Here is a 26296-nt window from a genome sequence, read left to right on the forward strand (position 1 = left end):
CAGTTGGAAGGACACTGCCAGGGACGGTGTGGGCAAGTGGTTGGAGGGATGGATGGGCAGTCTGGTGGTCCACACTCGCCTTGTGCAAGTGCATGTTCTTGGTGAGTTGCTCCTCCAACATGTTCTGCAGCTTCTTGTTCATTTCCCGAAGGTTCTCATCGCCGGGCTTCACTAGGTCTCTCAGGACACTGCCCAGCCCACTTCGGTCTGTGTGGCCTGCTGCCACAGACACATCTGCAAGGGTCCAGGCTGTGAACCATCCCCTCAGCAGAGCCGGGGTTAGTGGGGGGAAGACTGGGCAGAACCAAAGGAGAAAGGAGGAAACAGAGAGCAGGCAAGAAGGGGGTGGGGTGGGGGGAGTCTTTGACATGGGAAAACCCAGCTGTTCTTAGTTATGCAACCCTGAAAAATAGGATAATTGCTAACTCACGGTGCATGTGACACACAGGGCACACAGTAAACCCTCAGAGCATGTCAGCAGCTATTACGGGGTAGGGAATAAAAGCATCAGAGAGCAGAAGAGGGATAAAGATACAGTGGATGGAAATGTATGGCTAGGTGGAGGCATGTATACTTGGACTCCTAGTGCCTGGAAGGTTCAGGCAGAATTGCTGGGAGTTTGAGGCTAGCCTATGCTACAAAGCAAGTACTGGGCCAGACAAGGCTACATAGCAAAATCCAGCTTTAAAAAAAAACAAGCGGGGTTGGGGATTTAGCTCAGTGGTAGAGCGCTTGCCTAGCAACCGCAAGGCCCTGGGTTCAGTCCCCAGCTCCAAAAAAAAAAAAAAAAAAAAAACAAGCAAAGAAATAAAAATGGAAATAGAACAATAGAGCTACAAGAGAAGATGAAGGGCTGGAGAGATGGCTCAGAGGTTAAGAGCACTGTCTGCTCTTCCAGAGGTCCTGAGTTCAATTCCCAGCAACCACATGGTGGCTCACAACCATCTATAATCAGGTCTGGTGCCCTCTTCTGGCCTGCAGGCATACATGCAGGCAGAAAGCTGTATGATGTATACATAATAAATAAATGTTTAAAAAAAAAAAGGGGCTGGGAATTTAGCTCAGTGGTAGAGCGCTTGCCTAGGAAGCGCAAGGCCCTGGGTTCGGTCCCCAGCTCCGAAAAAAAGAACCAAAAAAAAAAAAAAAAGAGAAGATGAAGTAGGTGAACAGAAAAAAAATACACAGTGAATAGAAAGCAAGGGAGAAAGAAGTGTCAATGAAAAGAGACAGAGAAGTCCAGGGAAAGCCACTAGAGCGTGGGGAAGGAGAGAAATGATTAGTACAAAGCAGAGGCCAGGCAAAAATGCGATGCTTCCCTCCCTGCTTTCCTCACCATGGCTCAGTGAGTCAGTAGTCTCACTGAGTTTCAAGAGGGGCAAAGGAGCAATGGAACAATGGAAAAGGAGGGGCAGGTGAAGGTTTCACTGGAGGTGAGGGCTGGAGTCAGGCACTGACCAATCCGGCTGTCCATGACGTAGGTCTCAATGATGGCACTTTTCCGACAGAGGTCTTCCGCCATCGAGGCGCTGCTCACCTCCAGGTGTTTCACCTGCAAGATGGTCCACCCCATCTCAGGCCCCTCGACTTCCCATTTTCTCCTGTGAGGAGGGACTCAGACCACTCTTAGACACCCTTCCCCCGCCCCCTTTCCCTGCAACCCCATCCCAGGGCATTTCATGGGAAGACTAGCATGCAGCCCGACAGCACCTTCTCCTCCAGCATCCATTTCTCCTGCTGTGTCTCGGCCAGCCTCTGAAACAGCTCAGCCACTTCCTCATCTGACAGCTCTGCTGGCCGAGGGGGCTGCGCCTGAGGACTGCTGGATAGAGACTATGAGAAGGAAGAAAGAGAAAAATCCAGCCATTCTCAGCATGTGGTGGGGGCTGGAGGCACGTGGGTAGGTATAGGCTCTGGGTGGAGGCACAGGCCACACACTTGGCACTCTTGGAAAACTTCACATTTCCTTTGTCTGACAGGGAGGCAGCCAGTGTTAACACCACCACAAGAGCATTGCTGAGAGGACTGAGGGAAATCCAGCAGCAAATGACATCTAATTCCCAGATGGCAGGAAATGAAGGCAACAGTGGGAAGAGCTAAGTGGTACCATTAAGAAGTGAGCAGGAAAAGCTAAAGGTGGGAGGGTTCCTGTAGGTCAAATGGTCTACTTTCCTCCACCAGCTGATGTCAAGAAGAGAGTACCAGAATAGACACAAGATACGTAAGGAACAAGCAAAATCAAGGTGTACTCCAAACGTGAATGCTAGCCGATACAAAGAAAAGACACTTTAGATGAAGTGAAAATTTCCCACCCCAGGGAAGGGAGAGCAAGCATCTAACGAAACCAGGCACTCACCATCTCAATTAGCTCTTTTTGTGAACGAGATATAGTTATTTTTACTCTTTTTATTTATTCACATATGTGTATGTTGGTGTGCAATTAGGCCACACAGGTATCGGTGCCCAAGGAAGTCAGAAGCAACAGTTGGATCCCCTAGAGCTGGGGTTACAGGCAGTTGTGAACCGCCTGATATGGGTGCTGGGATTTGGACTTGGATCCTCTAGAAGAACAGTCAGTGCTCTTAACTACTGGGCCACCTCTCTAGCCTCCCAGTTGTTTTTTTTTTAATTGAAAAAAAATGGTTTTAGCTGGGTGGTGGTGGTGTATGTGCCTTTAATCCTGTCACTCAGGAGGCAGAGGCAGGCAGATATCTGAGTTAGAGGTCAGCCTGGTCTACAGAGCGAGTTCCAGGACAGCCAGGGCTACACAGAGAAACCCTATGTGGAAAAAACAAAGAAGTTTTCATACAATATATTCTGATCAGAAGTGGTGATTAAGATCACTGGCTACTCATGCAAGAAACTGTCTAGAGCTCACTCCGAGCACCCACAGCCAGAGCTTCCTAACTACCAATATATCCGGCTCCAGAGGATTCCGATGCCCTCTCCTGACATCTGTGGGCATCTGCGTGCCTATGCCAAAGTCTAGGGGCTCTGATACCCTCATCTAGCCTCGGTGGACACTAAGCACATGTGGTACACAAACACACGTGAAAGGAAAAAATAATGAATACAAATGGGGCTGGAGACACTTCCTGCTCTTCTCGAGGACTCAAGAGCAATTCCCAGCACCCACATGACAGCTCACAGCCATCTAGAACGCCATGAGGGAGCCTGATGCCTTCTACTGACCTATGTGAACACAGGGAACCAGGCACAAATGTGCTGGGCAAATACTCATGCAGGCAATACCCATTCACAGAAAATAAGAAAAATAATTTTTTTAAAGATTGATTCACTTATTCTATATAAGTACATTGTAGCTGTCTTCAGCCACACCAGAAGAGGGCATCAGATCTCTTTACAGATGGTTGTGAGCCACCATGTGGTTGCTGGGAATTGAACTCAGGACCTCTGGAAGAGTAGTCGGGTGCTCTTAACTGCTGAGCCATCTCTCCAGCCCAGAAAAATAATTTTTTTTGGTTCATTTTTTTGGAGCTGGGGACCAAACCCAGGGCCTTGCGCATCCTAGGTAAGCGCTCTACCACTGAGCTAAATCCCCAGCCCCAAAATAATTTTTTAAAAAGAACTAATACAAGGGGTTGGAAATGTACCTCAGTAATAGAATATTCACCTAAACTGTACGAGGACTCTGGATTCAAGCCCCGCTACTGCAAAGAAAATATCTTTTTAGACAGGAACTCAGTATGTTGTCCAGGTTGGCCTCCAACTGCTGCGTTCCAGTGATCCTCCTGCACCCTAAACAGCTGGGCTCAAAGGCATGTGCCATTATGCCAATATGAACTAAGAATTTCTAATAATATTCTTTGGGTAGTGAAAATATGATACTTAGCTAGGTGGTGGTGGTGGTGGTGGTGGTGCATACTCTAACCCCAGCACTTAGGAGGCAGAAGCAGGCTCTCTGTGAGTTCAAGGCCAGTCTGGTCTACAGAGTGTGTTCTAGGACAGCCAGGGCTACACAGAGAAACCTTGTCTAGAAAAATAAACAAGACAAAAGAAATCTAAATAAAAAGTGGCTGGCAAGGAACATGATGTGACAGATGGCAATAGTAACAGTGATCAGGCTACATTGTTGAAGGAAATCAGTCACCAGTGGCTTATGCTTAAAATCCTAGCACTTTGGAGGCTGATGGCAGGAGGATTATGAATTCAAGGCCGGCCTGGGCTACATTGCAAGAATCCAATATCCAAAAGAGGGGGAAAACAATAAAATACGGACTAGAGAGATGATGGCTCAGGAGTTAAGAGCACTGGCTATTCTTCCAGAGGACCCAGATTTGATTTCCAGCAGCCACAACCAGCTGTTCTAACTCCAGTTCCAGGGGGACCTTTTGCCCTCTTCTGACCACTTAGGGTACTGCATGCATGTGCTACACCAACATCCACCCATTCTCATAAACTAAGAAAATCAAAATAAATATTTAAGGCCAGGCATGGTAGCACATGTCTTCAATTCCAACACTTGGGAGGCAAACGAGGAAGATCTCTGTAAGGTTGTCTGGTCTACACAGTGAGTTCTAGCACAACCAGAGCTATGTATAGAGATCCCGTCTCAAAATAAATTCGTTTTAAAAAGAGGAACATATAGCCAGACATGGTTGCACACATGTTTAATCCCATCACTCAAGAGGCAGACCAGGCAGTTCTCTTCCATGGTCTCCACAGCAAGTCCAAGGTCAACCAGGGCTACCTAGCAAGACACTGTCTCCAGAAAGTAATAATAAGCTGGAACAAGGGACTTCCTACAGGAGTAGGGCACTTCCCACAATGCCTTACTTTCCAGCACTAGGAGTGGTGGGATTAACCTACAGTTGATGAAACAGAGGGCCACAGAGAATAACTGAGCTGCCTCCTGAGTATCAGTCTCAGGTGGATGGGTCTGGGGGGAAGTTGATAGAATGCATTTGTCAGGTGCTGGGGTTGCAGCTCAGTAGAATGGCAGATATTGACATGTGCTTTGCATGTATGTATATGTGGAAGGCCCCAGGTTCAATCCTCAGTCTGAGAGAGACAGACACAGACAAGCAGACACATACATTAAAAAAAAAAAAAAAAACGGGGTTGGGGATTTAGCTCAGTGGTAGAGCGCTTGCCTAGGAAGCGCAAGGCCCTGGGTTCGATCCCCAGCTCCGAAAAAAAGAACCAAAAAATAAAATAAAATAAAAAAATAATAAAAAAAAAACCACAAACACATAAAGAGACAGAGAAAAAAATGCTTGTCCAAAGGTCATTGTAGACATTCTGAAGGGAGGGACAAATAGGGAACCTCCAGACTCACTTAGAAGGTGATCCTTACCCTGGCTGGGATGGCTGAACTCTCCTTTTCCTTCAAGATCTCCCGGTAGCTGAAGGAGGAGACGCTACTGCTGTCCCCTGTCTGGGTCCTGCTTGGTGAGTTCATCTCAGAGAGAACCAGCTCCTCAAGGCCTGCGTGTGGAGGAAAAGGCAACCTGGGTCCGGATCCCTTGGAATGACAGGGCAGCAACCAACAGGAAGAGACCTCATCCCCAAACTTGTCAGACATAGAAAGAGGAAAAGAGACACCCCCAGGCAAGCAAGCTCAAGGACTGGACCAGACAGAAACAAGGTTGGGAGTTCTGTTGGTAATCATGTCCAGTGGAAGAAAAGGAAGTGGGTGAGACTAAGGGAAAGGGCAAGGAATAGACACAAGATTCCAGCGGCAAAAGCACTCAAACCTAGGTGCAGAGAAAGGAAGACAGGGAGTTAAGAGCGCATGGTGGCTCACACACACATGCAGGGGAAAGCACAGAGACAGGATGTCAACACATGGTGGAGACTGACAGAAACCACAGAGCACATTTGGAGCAAAAATCAGAACAAAGATGGAGTCAGACTTGTAGCCATTTGCCTAGCTGCAATCCCATGTAATGAATAAGAAAGATGTATAATATAAAAGTCTAGGCCCAGCTGGGGTGGCACATGCCTTTAATCCCAGCACTCAGGGGACAGAGGCAGGTGGATCTCTGAGTTTGAGGCCAGCCTGGTCTACAAAGTGAGTTCCAGGCCAGCCAGGGCTACACAGAGAAACCCTGTTTTGAAAAACTAAACAAAATGAAACAAAAGACAAGGAAATAAAATTCTAATCTATTCCCCACTTGTTAATCTATTAAAATGAGAAATTACTTCAGGAGGCTGAATGTCTCAGGAGGAAGTTGATTTGTCACTTCCATGTCAATTGAACGCTTGCTGGGCATAGTGGGACATGCCCGCAGGTAGATTACTGAGCCAACGAGGTCAGGGCCAGTGTGGGCAACGGAGAAAAATCCTGTCCCCAGAATGAACATAGCTGTTCCCAATGTCAGGGAAAGGATCCTCAGAAAGGGTGCGGTGTCTGAGTGGGCTCCATCAGCACCCTGGTTGACAGACAACTTCCTCTAAGTCTGTCTGTGATCTAAGCCAAGCACTAGAACCGTTGCTGAACTTGAGTTATTCCAATGTATTTACAGCTACTCCCAACCAAGAAAAGGTAGAAACAATCCCAGTTTTGTGTGGGCGAGTCTTCTGCTTTCAGTGGGAGAAGCGTCGTGGGATGACTTAGCTGGATCCAGCCAAACATGGTGTCGGGTGTCAGTAACCAAACGCCTAGGAAGCTAAGGCAAAGCACCATGACTTTGAAATCAGTGATGCTGTCTAAATAGTGATGATGATGACGACGACGACGACGATGATGATGAGAACTGTGTAGTGCTGTCGACTATGGAAATCTGTCTCCCTTGATTCACTGTGAGTGTCTGGAGGGCGGAGGATAACTGGGGGCTGGGGGTGGGGCTTGTATCACAGATCCTAGACTTATGTGGTGAGGATTTCTAGAATCCAAGAATGGAAACGGTCAAAAAAGAAGAGAAATAAAGGCAGATACAGAGCAAACAGAAAGAACACAGGCAGAGAGAGGAACAGAGAAAGCAGGAACACACACACACACACAGGCGGGGGGGGGGAGCGTGCAGACAGTGCAAGGAGAGGAAAGAAAGAATACAGGCTGGATAAAAGGGCTGAAGCAAGGCTCAGGGAAGCATGGCAGGCAGCTCGAAGATGCAGCTTCCAGCTGTCCTGCCCTCTCACCTGTGCGGCTCTTGCTGTTAGTCAGGATCTCCTGCAGCCGTTCCTGCAGCTTATCAGCCCGCTTCCGCTCTAGGTGCAGCTGCCTCTTAAGGTCTTTGAGCTAAAGGTAAGGGGCGGGGTGGAGTGAGAGCTGTGGCTTAGGGGGCCCATAAAGAAAGGGCAAAGGTCACAGGCCTCGCTAGCTTACCACAGCACTGCCTTTCTTTTCCAGGATCCGCTGCCCGTCCACTGTGTCCTTTACCTCCTGTGGTTTGAGAAGGCACAGCTAGGCAGCTGTTGGCACAGATGCCTACCGCATATCCTGCCACCCTACCCCGCCTCATTGGGCAAGTGTGGGCCATGCCTGTGTCTGGGACCACAGATAACACACAGACCTGCTTCAGGTTGCTGATGGTCTTCACATGGCCATCTCGCTCTTCCTGGGCCTGCTGGAGCTGATCTCGAACATTCTGAAGCTCTTCCTCCTTGCCCTGCAAAGCCAGCACCAGCTCAGGCCACTGCATGAGAAGTCCCTGTTCCCCTGGAGGGTAACCCAGTACCCTGAGTTAGGAACACCACCATGCGACAGGCACCTTCAGCTCGGCAGCGTGCTGCTCCCGGCACTGCTTGAGGGTTTCCTCCTGTTCCTGCTCTTGCTGCAGTAAGGATTCCTGTAAGAACAGTCCCAGGTCTGCTCATGGTGCCCAAAAGACAGTGTGTTCAGTTAAGGACAAGTAAATGTCAGCCAAGTTCTTTGGGTATTTATGAAAACACCTTTTTATTTTGAGTATATAGCCTGCGTTGGCTCTGAACTCTTAAGCCTACCTCAAGGCTTCCGAGTGCTGGGATTTACAGGTAACTCACTGCCATTCCAGATGCAAGACATCTTGTAAGAAAACGCAGATGCCTTTAGGCAGAGATAGGAAGTGGCAAACTATACTATTCACAGAGTAGACTTACATTTAGATTTTCTTTATTTAACAAGACAACACTGCATGCCAGGAACATTCAAGTGGTTGTACATATTTTAAGTCATTTTCTATGAACTTCCTAAAATACCTAGACAGTAAGGCGTTATTGGCATCATTAATTTTGGTTTGGTTTTCGAGACAGAGTTTCTCTGTGTAACAGAGCCTCGGCTGTCCTGGAACTCGATTTGTAGACCAGGGTGGTCTCGAACTCAAAGAGATCTCTGCCTCCCTCTGGCTCCCTGGTGCTGGAATTAAAGGGGTGTGTCAGCACGTGTGGCTCATCACAAATAGCTCTGCTGCTGGGAACTGAACCTGAGGCCTCATTCATGCTAACCATGTGGTCTACCAATGAGCTATGATCTCAGTCTCTCCTATCCCCTTTCTGCCAAAGATGCAAATGGGCCATAGAAAGATGAAATACATTGCACAAGATCACACAGCGAGGAAGTGGCCCAGTCAACATTCAAACTTAGAGAACACCCGGCTGCAGTGTGTGTTCTCTGCTACAGAACACTGCCTCTTATTATTGTTATGAGTTTTCCAGGGAGTATAAATGTTCTTGTTAAAAAAATTAATATATTACCAAACATGGAAAGGTAATGTATTATAACTGTTTTGGGCAGAGGACACCATGAACAAATCTAGGAGGAAGAAATGCCTCTTCAAATCCACATCTAACCAACTCACCTCAGCTTCCTTCAGGCGCCGTTCAAACCAGCCCTTGGCTCCATCCATGGAGTGTACCTGAGCCTGAAGTTCTTCCACTGTGTGCTGAAGATTTTCTAATTCCCTTGTTCGAGCCTGGAAGGAGAACACAGACAGGAGGTGGGCAGCAGAGGACTGGCCACCTTGCATATCACCTACCTGCCACCATATCACCGGCAGCGACGCCATGGTCCTGAGCTGTTAGAGGAGAGAGGGTATTGTTACCGCACCCACCTTCTCCTCACGAATCTGCCCCCGGAGCTCCTCCTCCTGCCGTTTCTTGTCCTCATGCAGTTCTCGAAGCTCCCGCTCATAACGGGCTCGCACCCCCAGCATCTCCTTCTCATGCCGTAACCGGACAGCCCCCAATTCTTCTTTGTGCTGGGACTTCTCCTGCAGTGTCTCCATGGCTAGCTCATCCAGCATGACCTTCCTTTTCTCAGCACTCTGGGGACCAGGAGGGTGGGCCAAGAGAGTGCCAATTAACTTTATCTCCCAACACCACAAAATGACCACTATTCGTTCTATGCCCAAGGAACTAGCCAGACTCCACCTCTTCCCCTGCCCTTCCAACTGGCTGAGTCATTCACCAGTCTTTTTGGAAATGGTTGTTTTTTTTCTTCTCTTTCCACTGCCAAGATTTGGCCATAACACTTCCTACCCTCATGGACTAGGCCATCTCATTCCCTCTTCCCATGATGCCCCACCTTCCGAGCTTCCTGGAGATCCTGGATCAGCTGCTCCTTCTCCTGCCCCATTTCTTGTAGTTGTTCCAGCAGCCGGCTATTGGCCCTTAACGACTCCTAGTTCAGGAGAGAAGAAGAAATTGGGAAAGAGTCTCTGGTAGGTACCAATGAACTAGAACACTTCTGCTAGACCTTCCCCCCCGAATAAAGTAGCTATTACAATCTTAATCATAATGGGAGAAATGACAGACACTGCTACGTGCTCCTCAGTACTTTCTTCCCTGCTCCCTTAGAAACAGAATTTTTTTTTTCAGAGCTGGGGACCAAACCCAGGGTTTTGCGCTTGCTAGGCAAGCGCTCTACCACTGAGCCAAATCCCCAACCCCTAGAAACAGAATTTATAGCTGGAAATAGGACCATTTAAAGTATTTCTCCCTTCATAGACAGGAAGGGCCATGTGACTCACTTCTTGCTTCTTTGTATTCTCTTCTTTTTTTGACACAGGGTCTCACTATATAGCCCTGGCTTGCCCAGAACTCTCTATGTAGACGAGGCTGGCCTGGAACTCATGTGCCTCTCAAGTGCCAGGCTACAATCCTCTCTATTTTTTGGGACAAAATGTTCCATCAAAAGTCTTTTTCTTGAGATAGGACTTTATTTCAAACTTGCTATGTAGCCAACAGTGACCCTGGACTCCTGATCCTGCGTTTACCTCCCAAATGTTAAGATCACAGGCATTAGATATTGTGTCTGGGCTTGTTTTCCCCTTCCTTCCTTCTTTAGTTTTTGTTTGTTTTGTTTTGTTTTGTTTTGTTTTGTTTTGTTTTGTTTTAAGACAGGGTTAGAGCTGTGTGCCACCATGCGACTCTTTCTTCTCTCTCTCTGTCTCTCTGTCTCTCTCTCTTTCTCTCTCTCTCTCTCTCAACAAATAAACAAATAAGTTCTGGCAAGTTCTCTTAAAGAAAAACTTTCCAGGTTTGCGTTTTACCAATCTGTTCTAATATCAAAATCCCAGGGCTAATGAAACTAGTGCGCATACTCTGTAATATTTTCCAGATACTGTACCACTGTAGTGATGGATGACAGTTTTGGTCAACATGGAATAATGGTATTCCATTTCAGATTGCCTCAAAGATGGGTATGTTGGAAATAATAGCTGATTTTATTTTTCCATGTTTGGCTATCTTCAGAGTTTGCTTGTATCCTAGCATGTACTTTCTGTTCTTCATAACAGAAAGGAGACTAGAGTTGACCAGCCCCAGAGACTTTCTGTCCTCTTTGCAGCCACCATTGTTCTGCCTGAAGTCCAGGATAGCCCCCAACCAAGAGCAGCTGCCCAGGTGGTTCAGGCCAAGACATTTGTTTTCTTTTTTCCTTTTTGTTTTGTTTTTGAAACAGGGTCTCTCTGTGTAGCCCTGGCTGTCCTGGAACTCATTCTGTAGACCAGGCTGGCCTCAAACTCACAGAGATCTTCCTGCCTCTGTCTCCCCAGAGTGCTGGAATTGAAGGTGTACACCATCACATCTGGCTTGTATTTTCTTGGCGACTGGGTCTTGATTCCTTAATGAGACAATCCTACCTCAGTCTCCCAAGTAGCTAGGAATTGAGGTGAGCATCACTGGGCCCAGCTCGGGTAATTAATTTGTATCTAGAATTGGTAAGTGTAACTTAGGTGTTTATTATTATGATTTTTTGTTTGTTTTTGAGACAGGGTCCCACTATGCCTCCCTGGCTGGCCTAAAGCTCATGGAGATCTATCTGCCTCTGCCTCCTTGGAATGAAGGCCACCTGTTATGACTGGGTTTTTGTTTTTGTTTTTGTTTGTCACCTAGGCTGGCTTCAAATTCACAATCCTCCTAAGCTTTTTATTCTTTACTTTTCCATTTATCTATTTTACATTCATTTTATGTGCACAGTGTTTTGCCTGCATGTTATGTCTGTGTCCTACATGCATGCCTGGTGCCTGTGGAGGTCAGAAGAGGCCGTCAGATGCCCCGGAAATGTAGTTCAGACAGTTGTGAGCTGCCAGGCAGGCATGGAGAATTGAACCTGGGTCCTCTGGAAGAGCAGCCACTGCTCTTCACTGCTGAGCTGGTTCTCCAGCCCTGTGTGAGCTTTCTGAGTGATAGGATTATAGGCAGGAACCATCACAGTCGGCAGAGCATGCTCTCAAAAGAAAGGAAGGGACTCCTTACTACCATTCCCGGCTCCCTTTCCTCTCTCCTTCCACATACAATGTACATATGAAGGTGACCATCCAGGAAGCAAAGCACAGGTCTGTGTGAAAGGCTGTACAATAGCCAGGGAGAAGAACCCAGGTTTCTGGTGGTTGGATACCCATAATTCAGGACAGGTGTGGAGGCTCATGCCTAGAATAGCAGTTCTTGAGAGGCCATGAGTTTGAAGCTAGCTTGGCTACACATAAGTACCAGACTACCCAGGAACACATAACAAACAACTGTCTCAAACCAAATAAAGAAAAGAGAAAAAAGAATCCACCTTCATTGGCCTCATTCAGCCCTCAACAGCCTACTTGGTGCATCTTCCTCTCACTTTTGACTTCATTTCCTTCAGCCAAGGTCTCTCACTAAATCTGTCACTCACAGTTTCTGGAGATTCTGGCTAGCCACCAAGCTCCAGCTATCCTGGCATCATTCTGCCGCCCTCCCAGCACAGGAGTTATGGGCACACTTTACACATGGTGTTGGATTCTGAACTCAGTTCTTCATGTTTGCTCTTGTTACTACGTACTCTTGCCCACTGAACTAGCTCTCCAGCTATGCCCCGCCCCCTGCTGCCTCCTCCCCACACCTTAATATAAATCTCCTATGTAGCCCAGACTGACCTCGATCTTCCTATGTAGCTAGGATGACTTTGAACTTCTGGTCCTCCTTATTTCATTATGTGTGTGTGAGATCCTAAGAACTGAGATTACAACATAAATATCACAGAGCCTGTGTTATGCAGTCCTGTGGACTAAATCCTAGTGTGCTTTGTGCACACTATACAAGTACTCTGTTAACTAAGCTGTATCACCAGCCCTAAACCTGTGTGTGTGTGTGTGTGTGTGAGAGAGAGAGAGAGACAGACAGACAGACAGAGAGATAGACAGACAGACAGATACAGAGAGAAAGACAGAGAGACAGAGAGACAGAGAGACAGACTTACTATGCAGCCTCTTCTGTCCTGAACTCACTACATAGACCAAGTTAGCCTCAAACTCAGATATCTGCCTCGCAAGTGTTGGTATTTAAAGACTGTGCTACTATGTCTGGCCCCAAATTTCTTTCTTGACCCAGTATTATTTTAATTTCTCCAGGCTTTAGCCTTTATCCTAAAATCTAAAATCTGAAACTTTTCTTGTTTCTTTCAGAGAAAGTCTTACTATGTAGCCTTGGAAGTCCAGTATTCACTATGCAACCAATAGTGGCCTAAAGCATATGGGAATCCTCCTGCCTCATCAGCTACCTAAGTGCTAGGATTATACACATACACCAGTATATCTGGCTTAAAATCTGAAATTTTTTGAGTCTGTACATAACGCCACATATGGGAATTCCACACCTGACCACCAATGCGCACCTTTGATCTCAGCAGTTGGGCGGCAGAGGCAGGTGGATTTCTGTGAGTTCAAAACCAACCTGATGTACAGAGCAAATACTAGGACAGCCAGGGCTGCACAGAGAGCTCTACTTCATCTCAAAAAGGCAGGAGCACTAAAAAGTTTTATAAAATTACCTTCAGGCTATATGTATAAGGTATATTTAGATTTCGGTTTCATCCCTAAGATATCTCAGTAAATATATGCAAATATTCCCACATGAGACAAAATCTGAAGCAATCATAATAAGTATTACGCATGACAGACGTTCAATTTGTACATTATGATACCAGAATGGAAACTGACTAACTGAGAAGGCTTAGTTTTGCAAAAGTAAAGTTACCCATGTTAGGACATATAGGTACCAGGATGTTAAGAAGCCAACCAGCCATCCGGGTCTCCCTGACTCCAAAGTCTCTCACTATTCCTCAAGGGTAAATCTCAGCACTAGTGCCAGTAAACTACACGGCAGATCAGAAGACGCTTCACCTGGAGCTGGGAGTTGAGGTCGTCTTTCTGTCCCATAAGCTCTTCATAGTCAGCCTGTCGATGCTTTAACTCGGCTGCCAGTTCAGTGTTCTGTTCCCGAAGCATATTCAGTTCCTGTGTCTTTGCTGTCTGGATCTGGAGAATGTGGTAATGGGCAAAGGAATGGAAGGGAGCCCTAAGGCCCTGGAACCCCTGAATCTCCCAGTTCCGGGGAAACAGAGAGAGAGAGAAGTGTGAAGGGAGGAAGAAAGACTGAATGTTTAAAACAGAAAAGCAGGGAGAGGAGTGAAATGTTCGTGCAGTGATAAAGAAGTCACGCAGAATAGGGGTGAAGCTCTCAGACAGAGGTACCAGAAAACAAGCAAGGACAGAAGCACATCAATTCTATTTAGATAAAGTTAAAGGACAGGCAAATGAACCTATATTGTTAAAGGTCAGAATACTGGTTACTTCCAGGGATATGCTAACTCCAAGGGTAAAGGAACCTTCTAACACACTGAAAAATGCTCCTGACCTTGATCTGGAAGGTAGCCTTGCAGAATTCTAAAGGACACTGGATTTACTGAGTGTACGCTTAAGATTATTACATTTCATACATTTTATCAGAGAGAAAGTTGAATGCCAGAAAAGTAGGAGTAGATGGAGAAGAAGGCTAGAAACCAACAGAAAGGAGGAACAAAAACAGAGGCCACAGAAGGGTAAAGGGTCCAGACCACAGGTGAGAGAGAGAGAGAGAGAGAGAGAGAGAGAGAGAGAGAGAGAGAGAGAGAGAGAGAGAGAGAGAAACAGGGAAAGATCAGCAAGGGCTCCCAGGTATCCTGTACCTGCTCCAGAGCGGCCAAGCTAGTCCTCAAGGCATTGTTCTCAGCCAATAGCCCTTCCACTTGTTCCTGCGCATCTGCACTCTGGCTGGACACCTGGCCCCACCCCCACGACAGGTGAGAGCAGGTCCAGAACAGAGGGACAGGACCTACCCGCAGCCAAGAAAAGAAAGGAGACAGACACACAGACACACAGACCAGGACTAGGAAGAGCAAGACCCCTTGGGCCATGCTTGCCTGTAAGATACCAAGTCAGCTTGCTCACCGCCCTCAACCCCCAGCTCCCAAGCCCACCAAGTACAATGTACCTGATCTTGTAGGGCCCGCAGTGCTGCTGCATGCTCCAGACGCTCCCCCTGCCGCTGATCTCTTAGCTCTGCCAAGCTCTGTGGGAACAGGGATGTCAGATAACCCCATTCCAGACCTCATCCTTCCCTGGGCGGACGCAAATACACGGACTCCCTCTGTGACCACCTAAAAGCATGTGCTTGGCCCCTGTGAGTCTTGGACTAGCTGTCAGAGACTTCATGTTCACCCAGCGTCCAAGTGATACATACATCACTTACACATAGAGCTCTCAAACACATTCCCTCCCTCTTTCTCAGCCTTTGAGCACCTAGGACATACCTAAGTTCCTGAACCTAACTTCCAAGGGGTTCATATGCATCCAGATTCCAGCTTGGGAACACTAGGGGTTTCAGTCCCCAGGGACTGTAACTTTACCCATCTCCAGAACCTAAGAACCAGGAGTTGTTGATACACTTAACCCCAATGTCCCAAGCGCAGAAGCCTCAGTTCACACAGACACCTAGCCCCACATCCTAGAGATCTCAAACTCACAACTTCAGTTTCCAGCTCTTGAAGAAGCCTCAGACTGACCCATCTCCACCACCGCTCTGGTTTCCCATGACTGGGAATCTTTAGACCTAGATCACCAATAGCTCCTGAGGTTTTTATCCAGAATTGGGCCTGGCTCTCACACTGCAGTTTTCTAGGGTCCTTGCACCATATTCTCCCTTCCGAGTAACCTCAGGCTTGTTTCCTCTCCGGTAAAAGCCAGAGGACCTCAAGACTACACGACTGACATGGACAACTCACTTCCTAAACATCATAGAACCAGACCCTGAAGGTCTCAACTACCCCGTACTTGAAAAAGTTCACTGTTTACTCAATCCTTACGTCTTTGACCCCTAAGAGTCTCAAATGTACTGATATCCCAACTTTTTAACTGTTTTTTGAAACCGGGTCTCATTATGCATCTCTGGCTAACCTCGAACTCACAGAGCTTCGCCTGCCTCTGCCTCCTAAGTGCTGGGACTAAAGGTGTGCACCACCACTGCCCAGCTGATATCACAGCTTTTAAGGGTTTCAACATTACCAGTTTCTTATCTTTTCTCTTCTCTTGTCTTTCTCTCTTCCTCTTTCTTGCTTCCTTCCTTCTTTTCTTTCCTTTTTTCCCCTAAGACAGGGTTTCTCTGTATAATAACCCTGGCTGTCATGGAACTCACTCTGTAGACCAGACTGGTCTTGAACTCACAGAGTTCTCTGCCTCCTGAGTGCTGAGATTAAAGGCTTATGTCGGGGTTGGGGATTTAGCTCAGCGGTAGAGCGCTTGCCTAGCAAGTGCAAGGCCCTGGGTTCGGTCCCCAGCTCCGAAAAAAAGAAAAAAGAAAAAAAAATAAAGGCTTATGTCACCACCACCCATCTCCATCACCCAGTTTCTTTTTTTTTTCCTTTTTTTAAAAGGTTTATTTATTTATACATGAGTACACCATCACTGTCCTCAGACACACCAGAAGAGGACATCAGATCCCATTACAGATAGTTGTGAGCCACCATGTGGTTGCTGGGAATTGAACTCAGGACCTCTGGAAGAGCAGTCAGTGCTCTTAACCACTGAGCCATCTCTCCAGCCCCATCACCCAGTTTCTTTCTTTCTTTCTTTCTTTCTTTCTTTCTTTCTTTCTTTCTTTCTTTTTTTTTTTGGAGCTGAGGGCCTTGCACTTGCTAGGCAAGCGCTCTGTCACTGAGCTAAATCCCCAACCCCCATCACCCAGTTTCTAATGGGAGAGTTCGGCAACTACATTCACCCTAATTCCTGATCCCAGACTCCAGCAAGAGTTCTGACCCATACAAACTTACATACAACCAGAGTCCTTAGACTCCCACTTCAGGAATCTCTGATTCATATAAACTCCTATCCCAATTCCTGAGGCTCTTAGGTTTCTGAGTTCCCATTTTTCTAGCTCCTGGAGAGCTTACGCATACTCATCAGCTTGCTGTATCTCCAAAGCTCAAACATTCCAATCGGTCTCTAAAGACCTCATGCCTCCCCCCACTGCCAGTCCTGGTTCTCCACTCAAGGGATCTTGGGAGCCAGCCCCATCACCTGATTGGCAGCCTCAAGTTCCTGCTGTAGTTTTTGGGTGCGAGCCAACTGGGCTTTCAGATCAGCTTCCTTCCGTTGTTGCAATTCTTCAATTTTGTTCCTAGGGGTAATGAGGATATGGGATAGGGTATATTAGGCATGGCTAGAAGCCCACTCTCCCATTTCTGCCCCTGTAGCTTTTGGTTACTTTGCCTGGGCATGGTCCCCATTTTTCTGCTACAGACAACCCCAGTAGTTACCTGCTATCATTAAACAGTGTTTCCTTCTCTGTCTGTAGACGGCAAAAACTGGGCATAGAAAGACAAGACATAGATATGTCATTTCTGCAAGCCAACCCCTCTCTCTCTAGGCCTCCCAAAACCCTAGAAAAGAAAAGTATACCTTTCCTGTTTCTTTTTCAATTTCTCAGAGAGCTGAGGGAGAAAAAGGAAGGAGTACAGACAAATAATAACAGTAAGACTAATGACAAAATAAAATAAACAATAACAACATTTATAGAGACACCATACTGAGTCCTTCCTACAAGTTAGGCTTCACCTATATTCTTGCAGAATTCTCAGGACATCCTTGAGAACCGAAAACTACTGATTTTACAAATGGGTAAACTGAGTCTCAGAAGGGTTAAGCAATTTGATGGCTCAGTTGTCAGCAGCAGCAACGTCATCTCCAACTACCTCCCTTGGATTCCAAAGGTCATTATTTATGCTCCGAAAGTGGTGCCAATGGCCACATCACAGAATGGCTAGGCAGGGAGGCCTGGAAAATAGGATCCTGATTGGTTGTCTCAGCACGGAGCCCCCAGATTCTAAAGGCATTCTTATACGGATGAATTGGCAAAGCTTTGAGGCAACAGAAAGGATGGGGCCTGCCATGCACAAGGTAGAATGGGACCACATTAACTTATTCCACACTGAAAGTAACTCTGAGATTTGTGAGCCTCTGTTTCACATTTGATCAAACTGAAGCTCTGAGGAGGCACAATGCTCCTCTGAAGTCAGGAGAAAGCCAGGCAGCGGCAAACCCCACCTTAGCAAGTTCCTCCTGGAGTCTGGAGGTTTCAGCTTGCTTTGAGCTCTGCGGGTGGTAGGGGGGGAAGATAAGGGATGGAGTTGTTATCAGCAAGGATGGAGGAAGGCCTCTAATTTTGCTTGTCCCGCCTCCCTTTAGCCCATGAGATGGTGATGTCACAGACATCTCCATGGGCCCACAGACAGGAGGTAAGGTATCTGCTGTCTCCCAGCATCCCAGTCCCTAGAGACCCAGATTTACCTCTAAGCCTTGTAGCTGTTCCCAAAGCAACTTTTTTTCTTCTCTCTCCATTTCCCACTTCAGCTCCACTTCTGCCAATGGCATGGGAGACAAGGAAATGGGGAGTACATCTCCTGGTGGATCTCCTTGGCCCTCACTGACAGCGGAGGGCCTCACAGCCTCTTTCCCATAGCGCTCCTGCAGTGCTGTTGAGTAGAACGAGAAAGTCTGATAAAGAGCATCATCTCTGAAGTCCCTTGCCACATCTCAAATCAAATATAAGGAGAACTATTTATCCTTTAGCCTTTCAGGTAGCACAGGACCCTGCCCCAAAGGAAGCCTCGTTCAGGTCTGTCACAAATAATTCTTAAGATCCACAAACCTCATAAATCCTGTCTACCATGTTCCATACCATATTTACATATATAACCTTAATTCCTACTCATATTGGACCCAGCCTCATTCCTGATCATGGAACCGCCAACCACTACCACATAAGCCCTACTAACTCACCAAAGGCCACATGTCAGGCCCTGCTCACATTCTCCCAAGCTGCCTTTCTGCTTTTTCTTTTTTTAAAGATTTATTAATTATTAATCATATATATATATACACACACACATTATATATAGTCACTGTCTTCAGACACACTAGAAGAGGGCATCAGATCCCATTATAGATGGTTGTGAGCCACCATGTGGTTGCTGGGATTTGAACTCAGGACCTCTGGAAGAGCAGTTGGTGCTCTTAACCACTGAGCCATCTCTCCAGCCCCTGCCTTTCTGCTTTCATCCCAGACCCTATTTACAATCTGGGCTCAGAATCTTTCCAGTGTCCTAGTTTTGCTTAGTTAGCATCTGTATCTTCTTTTCAACACTCATTCTGCTATTTTCTAACATTTGCTATTTACCAGACACTGAACTAATGCAGAACGAAAGCACTTAATTGCGCCCTCTTCCTGGCATAGACATTCTGATGTACTGCGTAGGTGAACAAGTTTAGACTCAGAAAGATAAAATGCCTTCCAAAATCCAAAATCATATACTAGTTCGGGTAAGTCTCCCTTTGAAATTTCTTCTCTCTCCCACAAGAGGACTATACCCATCCTGGCTCTGCTCAAGACCTGAAGTCTCTCTATTTCTGGAAGGTCTCCATGCACCTGCCATGTTCTTCTGCAAGGCTGTGTTCTCTGCCTGCAGCCTCAGCAGCTCCCCGTCCACATGTGGTCCAGCTGCTCCAGGAACCCCTTCCTTGAGTTGTCGGTTCTCCAGCTCCAGCTGCTCCAGCTGGCTGCAGAGCTGAGCAGGGAGAGAGAGAGAGACGACAGAGACACAGCAAATCAGAACAATAGCCACCAGAACACACATGGCATTTGGCCGCTCAGTGTAGACTTCTTTAAATTTCCCACAAGAGCCCAAGGGTGTGGTTGCCTTTCCATGTTGTGGATAAAAATACTGAGACATATTAAACAACTTCCAATTTACACATCTGTTAAGTAGCAAAGGAAAAAAAGGGGGTGGGAATACTGAGAACAACCTTCCCTTTGCTGACTCCCAACCTCTCAGAGGCAAAGATCAACGGAAGTTGTTATCACCATGGACAGCCTCACCGGCACACATACACTCTCTCCATCTATAGAAAAATAGCCCAGGTCCCTGGATCCAAGGACAGCTCCCTCTTGACCGAGGCATCACACACAGCTTGCACGACATTTCCAGTGTAAATATATCTTACACGTCTTATAGTCCCGGTCTTTAGCTTTGAAGAAGTACACCATGAAAATGAAATAGAGCAGGCATACTGTTCAATCTCCTGGTTAAAACAATGGTTTCACAAGACAATCATCTGTCTTTGCTCTCAGATCGGACTACTGAGTGAGGCCCACAAGGAAAAATATTTTATTGTCTCAGATGCAGTATCATTTCTTTCAACCATTTTTTTTACCTGACTGGCTTCTATGCATTCTTTACCACTATGTCATCTTTCGTAAGATTAGCCAATGCAAAAAAAAAAAATCCAGTATTTTACCACAGCATTCTCTGTTCACTCCTTTCTGACCAGATATCAATTCCAATTAAATTTGTTGACATGTTTTATTTTATCTTACATGTTTGTGTGGGGATTTTTTTTTTTTACTTATTGAAATATTTTTATTATTTCTCAGATGTCCATAGTCTTTCTGTAAAAAGAATGTAGAAAAGCAGCTTTTAAGCTCAGAAACAAAGCAAATAAAACAAAACAAACTGCTTTATGGGGATTTTTTTGTTGTCATTGTTGTTTGGTTTATTTGTTTGTCTGGTTGATTGGTTCTTTAACACAGAATCTCACCATGTAGCCCTGGCTTGTGTTGGACTTAATATCTTCTTGCCTCAGTCTTCTAAATGCTGGAATTACAGGCATACACCATCACCATGCCTGGCTAGATTTTGTTTTATAGCATGGAATCACAAAACAGAGTTTAAAACTAGATTGCTTGGACATAAATTCCTACTTAACTAGGTGGGTGATCTGGGGACAAATTTACTTTACCTCCCTGGGGCTCAGTTTTCTTCATCCATTAAAAAAGGATACCTACTTGCACTACATAATTGTATTGTGAGAATTAAATGAATAGTGCAGAACAATTCAAATAGGAATAGAAGACAGCATTAGTCAGCTATCGCTATTCTTTTTTTTTTTTTTTTTGGTTCTTTTTTTTTGGAGCTGGGGACCGAACCCAGGGCCTTGCGCTTCCTAGGTAAGCGCTCTACCACTGAGCTAAATCCCCAACCCCCCTTTTTTTTTTAAAGATTTATTTATTTATCATATACAAGTACACTGTAGCTGTCTTCAGATACACCAGAAGAGGGCATCGGATCCCATTACAGATGGTTGTGAGCCACCATGTGGTTGCTGGGAATTGAACTCATGACCTCTGGAAGAGCAGTCGGTGCTCTTAACCGCTGAGCCATCTCTCCAGCCCCCAGCTATCGCTATTCTTATTTCTCCCCAGCCCACCCATAAAATATAAGTGTTCTGACCAGTTTATTGTCAACTTCACCCAAGCTAGGTTTTATCTGAGAAGAGAAAACCTTATCAGCTTATATCAACTTGGCACATAGTGGAGTCTATGAGACACCTTCTCGATGTTTTTAAAGATTTAGTTATTATATTTATGTGACTACACTGTAGCTGTCTTCAGACACACCAGAAGAGGGCCTCGAATCCCATTACAGATGGTTGTGAGCCACCATGTAGTTGCTGGGAATTGAACTCAGGACCTCTGGAAAAGCAGTCCGTGCTCTTAACCACTGAGCCATCTCTCTAGCCCATGATTAGTATGGGAGGACTCAGCCCACTGTGAGTGGTGCCACCCCTGGGCTGATGGACAAGGGTGGTATAAGCAAACAGCCTGAGTGATCCACAGAGAATAAGCTAATAAGCAGGGCTCCTCCATGGTCTCTGCTTCAGTTCCTGCCTACAGTTCCTGCCTTGGATTCCCTAAAATGATGGACTGTGAACTGTCAGTCAAATAAACTCTTTCCTTCCCTTTCATTTTGGGTCAGTGTTTTATTACAGCAATTAAAAGTAAACTGTAGCAGTAAAGTTACCCCAAAATTAAGACCATTCTGTGGGGTTCACAACTTTATTTCTAGAACACAGAATATATAGCAGATCCTTTGATTGGTCAAAGGAACAACTGAGCTGAGGAAATGTCTTGGCAGGCTCTAGCAGCAGGCCTTCTGGTAAGTACCATCGGGGCCTGAGAGGAGTAGGGAGGGGATTATGAAGGAACCCAGAGCGATGCAGAAAATCACTTCCAGTAGTTAGAAGAGCACCAGAGAGCTCCAGGGACTCAAGAGAGAGCTTCATAGCAGACGGTATTAATTAAAGAAACAGCAGGGTCAGATCTAGAGGGCAAAATAACTTCTATGAAATAGTGGAGTGGGCCAATACAGAGAAGTCCAAGTAAGGAGATGAGAAAGCTGCAGAAGCAGGGGAGATGAGAGGTGGTAGAGCGGAAGCAGGTCAAAATCACACAATGAATACAAACATGTCCCATAGTAAGCAAGCACTCTTCCACCGAGTGACAGTCCACATTCCTCAATATAACACTCCTCCCTCTCATTTACCTTCTTTTGTTCTCCCCATCCACTATCTATCTATCTATCTATCTATCTATCTATCTATCTATCTATCTATCTATCTACCTATCTATCTATCTACCTATCTATCTACCTATCTATCTATCTATCTACCTATCTATCTATCTATCTACCTATCTATCTATCTATCTATCTATCTATCTATCTATCTATCTATCTAAGTATGGAAGGGATGAGGATGTGGCACACTGATAGAATGCATGTTTAGCATGTGGGATTCCTGGGTTGGATCTTCATTGTCATAAATGAGTCAAGACATAGTCTAGAGGGAAGATGAACTAACGAGATGTCAGTAGTGAACAGTTCCATAGCTGATCCTATATAGGAGGCTTTAAGTGACTTACATATGTTTAACCACTGAATCCTCACAAAAGCCCAGTACGGCAGGTGCTTCTAGCATTACCATTTCCACTTTCAACATTTGGGAATCAAGAAACAGGAGGCTCAGTGACACATTTAACATTCTACTTAGTGGGGTTGGGGATTTAGCTCAGTGGTAGAGCACTTGCCTCAGCTCCAAAAAAAAAACAAAAACAAAAACAAAAAAACAAAAAAAAACAAAAACAAACAAACAAAAAACCATTCTACTTAGTAAAATATATAGCAAAGATACTCAACTAAGCCTTCTGGCTCCAGAGTCACTACTTAGAATTACTGACCATTAAACCACCTCTCCTGGCATTGTAAGTGCTTAAAGATTGGTTTCTGTTGTATTTTGTTCTGAGCTTCTTTTAAGTATTTTTTCTCTAGTCTTTGATTTGTCATGTAGCCAAGTCTTGCCTGGAACTGCTATGTAGCTGAGGATGACCTTAAACTTCGGATTCTTCTGTCTCTAAAACCCAAGTGCTAAGAGGAGCCCCTTCACCACAGCGTGTGCAATATTAGGGCTCGAACGTAAGAATGCGTTCCTGACTCAGGCACTCTGGCAATAAAGCCATATCCCAAGCCCCTGGGTGATTTCTGGTGTTATTTTTGACAATTTCTTACTGTATACACGCATCACAATCATATTGCTCATTTTGCCTTTTTAAGGCATTATATTCCCATCAGGTGAAGCCTTGGAAATAACACTCTTTTTCCCTACAGCATATTTTTCCTTAAAACCCACTGAAAACTCACAAACTGTTCAACCATGGAAACAGAAGACTACTAGGAGAATAAAACAAAGGATTTCCAACTGCTCAGAAGGGTGTCAACCAGGATATTAAAATCAGTAAGGAGATAGAGTTAGCCAATCCAGGATGAATTACCTGGAAGAAGTGGAACCCCAGATTCATGTCAGATGAAGGAAAGAAAAAGAAAATGGAAGCAGTTCAAACACTTTTCCATCCATGTTAAACAATAAGAACTTTACTTAAAGCCCCAGAATACACTGGGGCTCCATAGCACCAGCCCAAACTATACAAATGGAGACTTGAACTAAATAAAAGGAGTGGCTTAGGGACCAAATAAACTCAGGGCTCAGAGGATCTAATTCCATGAAGGTATTTGGCCCCACCTGTCAATTTACTGCCCCCAGCAACAGACTATGGCCTGTTTCAGCACCATGGACAGTGCTCGGCGCCAGACCCTGTCCACCCTTTACTGCTGAGCTTTCAGCCTAGGTAGCTCTCGCCCATGCATACACAGGTGCACCATTCCCATTTCCCCCCTCAGCTATCCCGGGCACCAGCACCTTGCTGAACTCGGCCATAAGTGTACTGTTCTGCAAACGGAAGTCCTCCTCCTGGCTGTGCAGCTTTGCCTGCAGCATCTCTTTTTCACTCAGCAGTACCTCCACTTCCTGCAGTGGCAGACACGGGCCAGGACTCCAACAGGGGTAGAAAGGATGGGGATGTAGGTAAAGAAGGAGAGAGAAGGGAATAATGGTATTGGGTAGGAAGCATATAGGATAGAAAGAATGGGGCGATATATAGGAAGAGGGAAGGAGAGAGATAGAGAGAGCAAAAGTGACATGGAGAAGTACGGAAAAGGAAGAGGAAGGTAAATATAGACAAGGGGATGCGGGAAGAGAAACAATGATGGAGAGATAAGAAAAGGGGAGAAGATGCAGAATGGGAGGTTGATCAGGAAAAAGGCAAGAAGAAAGGAACAGAGAGGTATCAACAGGGAAAGAATGGAGCAGAAAGGAAAGAAAGAAGGAAGATAGAGGAATGGGAGGAAGAGAAACAAGAAGTCAGAGGGGAGAACAAGGAAAGAGAGAGAGAGGTGGGGAAGAGACAAAAGGAAAGTTGAAGAGAAGAAGCAGAGAGCAAAGTAGGAGAGCAGACAGAGTCAGTGTGGATAATGAAAAAGGCGCAAGATGCAAAGGGTGCAAGACAAACATGGGGAAAGAAAGAGAGACAGAGAAACACACAGCAGTGAGGAAGTTGCAGATACATGGGTGTACATAGATAAAGGCCAGTACAATGCCACCAAACAGAAATATCCCCACTGTGACAGTCTTGCACACATATTCACCCACCAAAGACCCCCTTACCTGAGCTTTCTTGCTCTTGCTTAGTGCCTAAAAGGAAGGGCGGAAGAGAGCTAAAGTGAACAGCAATGGACCCCCCTGTGGGATATGGAGATACTGCAGCAGGTGTTAAAGTGAGGGCAATGGTGGGTTGTGGGATGGAAAGATGTTTAAACACAGAACTTGCATAACAACTGGAAGCCCACAGAAATAACAGAAGAAATGAGTGAAGTACAGTTGAGGATGCTGCCGCCTTCGCGTCACAGCACCCAGAGCCTCCCTTTCTTCTAAGCTCTTGAGGGCTTGAGGGAGAGGGCGGAACTGTGTCTTGGAATGTAACCCTTTATATACTGTATCTCCCAGCTAATCAACTGTTGCTTCGTCACTCCATCTGTTCAGTGTGTTTCTCTCTCATGTAACATAGCAACTTCTACCCTTCTGCTTGGCAGCCAAGGATAATTTCAGGCTTTGGGAAGAAATCAACGCCCTATCAAAAACTCCCACTTCCCAACTGCTGGATTTTCCTGAACTCATTCATCCAAACGAATATTTTTTTTAAAAAATCTATTTATTCCGTATTATTTTGTGTGTCTGTGCACATGCGTATACATGTCACAGCTTACACATGGAGATCAGAGGACAATTCCCCCTAGGTTTTCTTTTTAATTGTTATTTGTGTGTGTATGGGTGCATGCACTGCTCTTGGAAACCAGAAGAGGGCATCGTATCCCCTGGAACTGGACTTAAAGCCCTTTGTGAGCTGCCATGTGGATGCTGGGGATAGACCTCTGGAAGAGCAGCCAGTACTCTTAACCACTGAGCTCCAGCCCCTCATCCAAGTATTAGTCAGCATGTACCATATGCAACATGAACACAGAGCAATGAAGAAGGATAAAAATAAGGATCTAGACTGTCTTTAGAAGCCATGCTAGACTCTATTCTATCTTATCTTTAAAGGATCCGAAAGGTGAGTTTGGTCTCATGTCACCAACAGGACCAGGACAAGTGGATGGGGTAGGAACAAAAGGAAGCGGTGTAAGTGGAAGACAGGAGACAGACTCAAGGCAGATTTACTGATAGACCTGACTAATTAAAAGTTAATGAATGAAGCCCCATGTGGTACACATGCCTATAGATCCAGGTACTCAAGAGGTTGAGGAAGGAGGCCAGCTTGAGGCCAGGAATTGGGGGAGTAGTCTGAGAAACACAGCTAGACACCCTTTTCAAGACAAAGTTAATGAGATGTAGCACAGGAGTAGAGGCAGCTTAGAGCCAGGGGTGGTGGCTTACTCCTGTAATCCCAGAGTTTGGGAGTTGGAGACAGGAGGATGAGGAATAGAGGATCAGGAGTTCAAGGCCATATTCAGCTGAATATAAGCACAAGGCCAGTCTAGGCTTCAAGAGAGTCTGTCTTGTAAACAACAAAAAGATCACGTTTTAGCCTTTTGGCTAAGATCAAACATGGAGAGCTTGTCTAGCATGCATGAGATCCTAGGCTTGATCTGTAGCACCGCAAAAACAAAACAAAAAGTGAATGAAAATGAATAAGCAATTGCTATTAGACTAAATTAAAATCAATCAATAAATTAAGCAAAGCCAGGCATGTCAGCACACATCTATATTCCCAGCACTTGGGAGGCTGAGGCAGGACAATCAAGAATTCAAGGCCAGTCTGGGCTACATAGCAAGATCCTGTCTTAAAAGAA

At 45.7% G+C, this 26296-nt stretch overlaps 1 protein-coding gene across 17 annotated transcripts in view; it reads right to left on the bottom strand.

Moving 5' to 3' along the window:
- Gripap1 (GRIP1 associated protein 1) overlaps positions 1–26296 on the bottom strand; it is a 29953-nt gene that overhangs the window by 1142 nt on the left and 2515 nt on the right. Inside the window, exons 4-25 of one of the 17 annotated variants that reach the window (NM_053807.2) lie at positions 24615–24641; positions 23811–23918; positions 19150–19288; positions 18012–18196; positions 17769–17816; positions 17124–17155; positions 16982–17029; positions 16743–16842; positions 14662–14739; positions 14357–14449; positions 13533–13667; positions 9464–9559; positions 8991–9203; positions 8739–8852; positions 7674–7751; positions 7476–7571; positions 7289–7345; positions 7102–7201; positions 5315–5445; positions 1708–1830; positions 1456–1549; positions 80–234 (exon numbers count right to left, since the gene is read on the bottom strand). In NM_053807.2, coding sequence (NP_446259.1) covers positions 80–234; positions 1456–1549; positions 1708–1830; positions 5315–5445; positions 7102–7201; positions 7289–7345; positions 7476–7571; positions 7674–7751; positions 8739–8852; positions 8991–9203; positions 9464–9559; positions 13533–13667; positions 14357–14449; positions 14662–14739; positions 16743–16842; positions 16982–17029; positions 17124–17155; positions 17769–17816; positions 18012–18196; positions 19150–19288; positions 23811–23918; positions 24615–24641 — 2250 coding nt within the window. The remainder of the gene's footprint in view (positions 1–79; positions 235–1455; positions 1550–1707; positions 1831–5314; positions 5446–7101; positions 7202–7288; positions 7346–7475; positions 7572–7673; positions 7752–8738; positions 8853–8990; positions 9204–9463; positions 9560–13532; positions 13668–14356; positions 14450–14661; positions 14740–16742; positions 16843–16981; positions 17030–17123; positions 17156–17768; positions 17817–18011; positions 18197–19149; positions 19289–23810; positions 23919–24614; positions 24642–26296) is intronic. The other 16 variants (XM_087598942.1, XM_087598946.1, XM_087598943.1 and 13 more) reach the window with 16 other exon arrangements.

Source organism: Rattus norvegicus, chromosome X (genome assembly GCF_021556685.1).
Source record: "Rattus norvegicus strain SHRSP/BbbUtx chromosome X, alternate assembly SHRSP_T2T, whole genome shotgun sequence".
Lineage (NCBI taxonomy): Eukaryota > Metazoa > Chordata > Mammalia > Rodentia > Muridae > Rattus > Rattus norvegicus.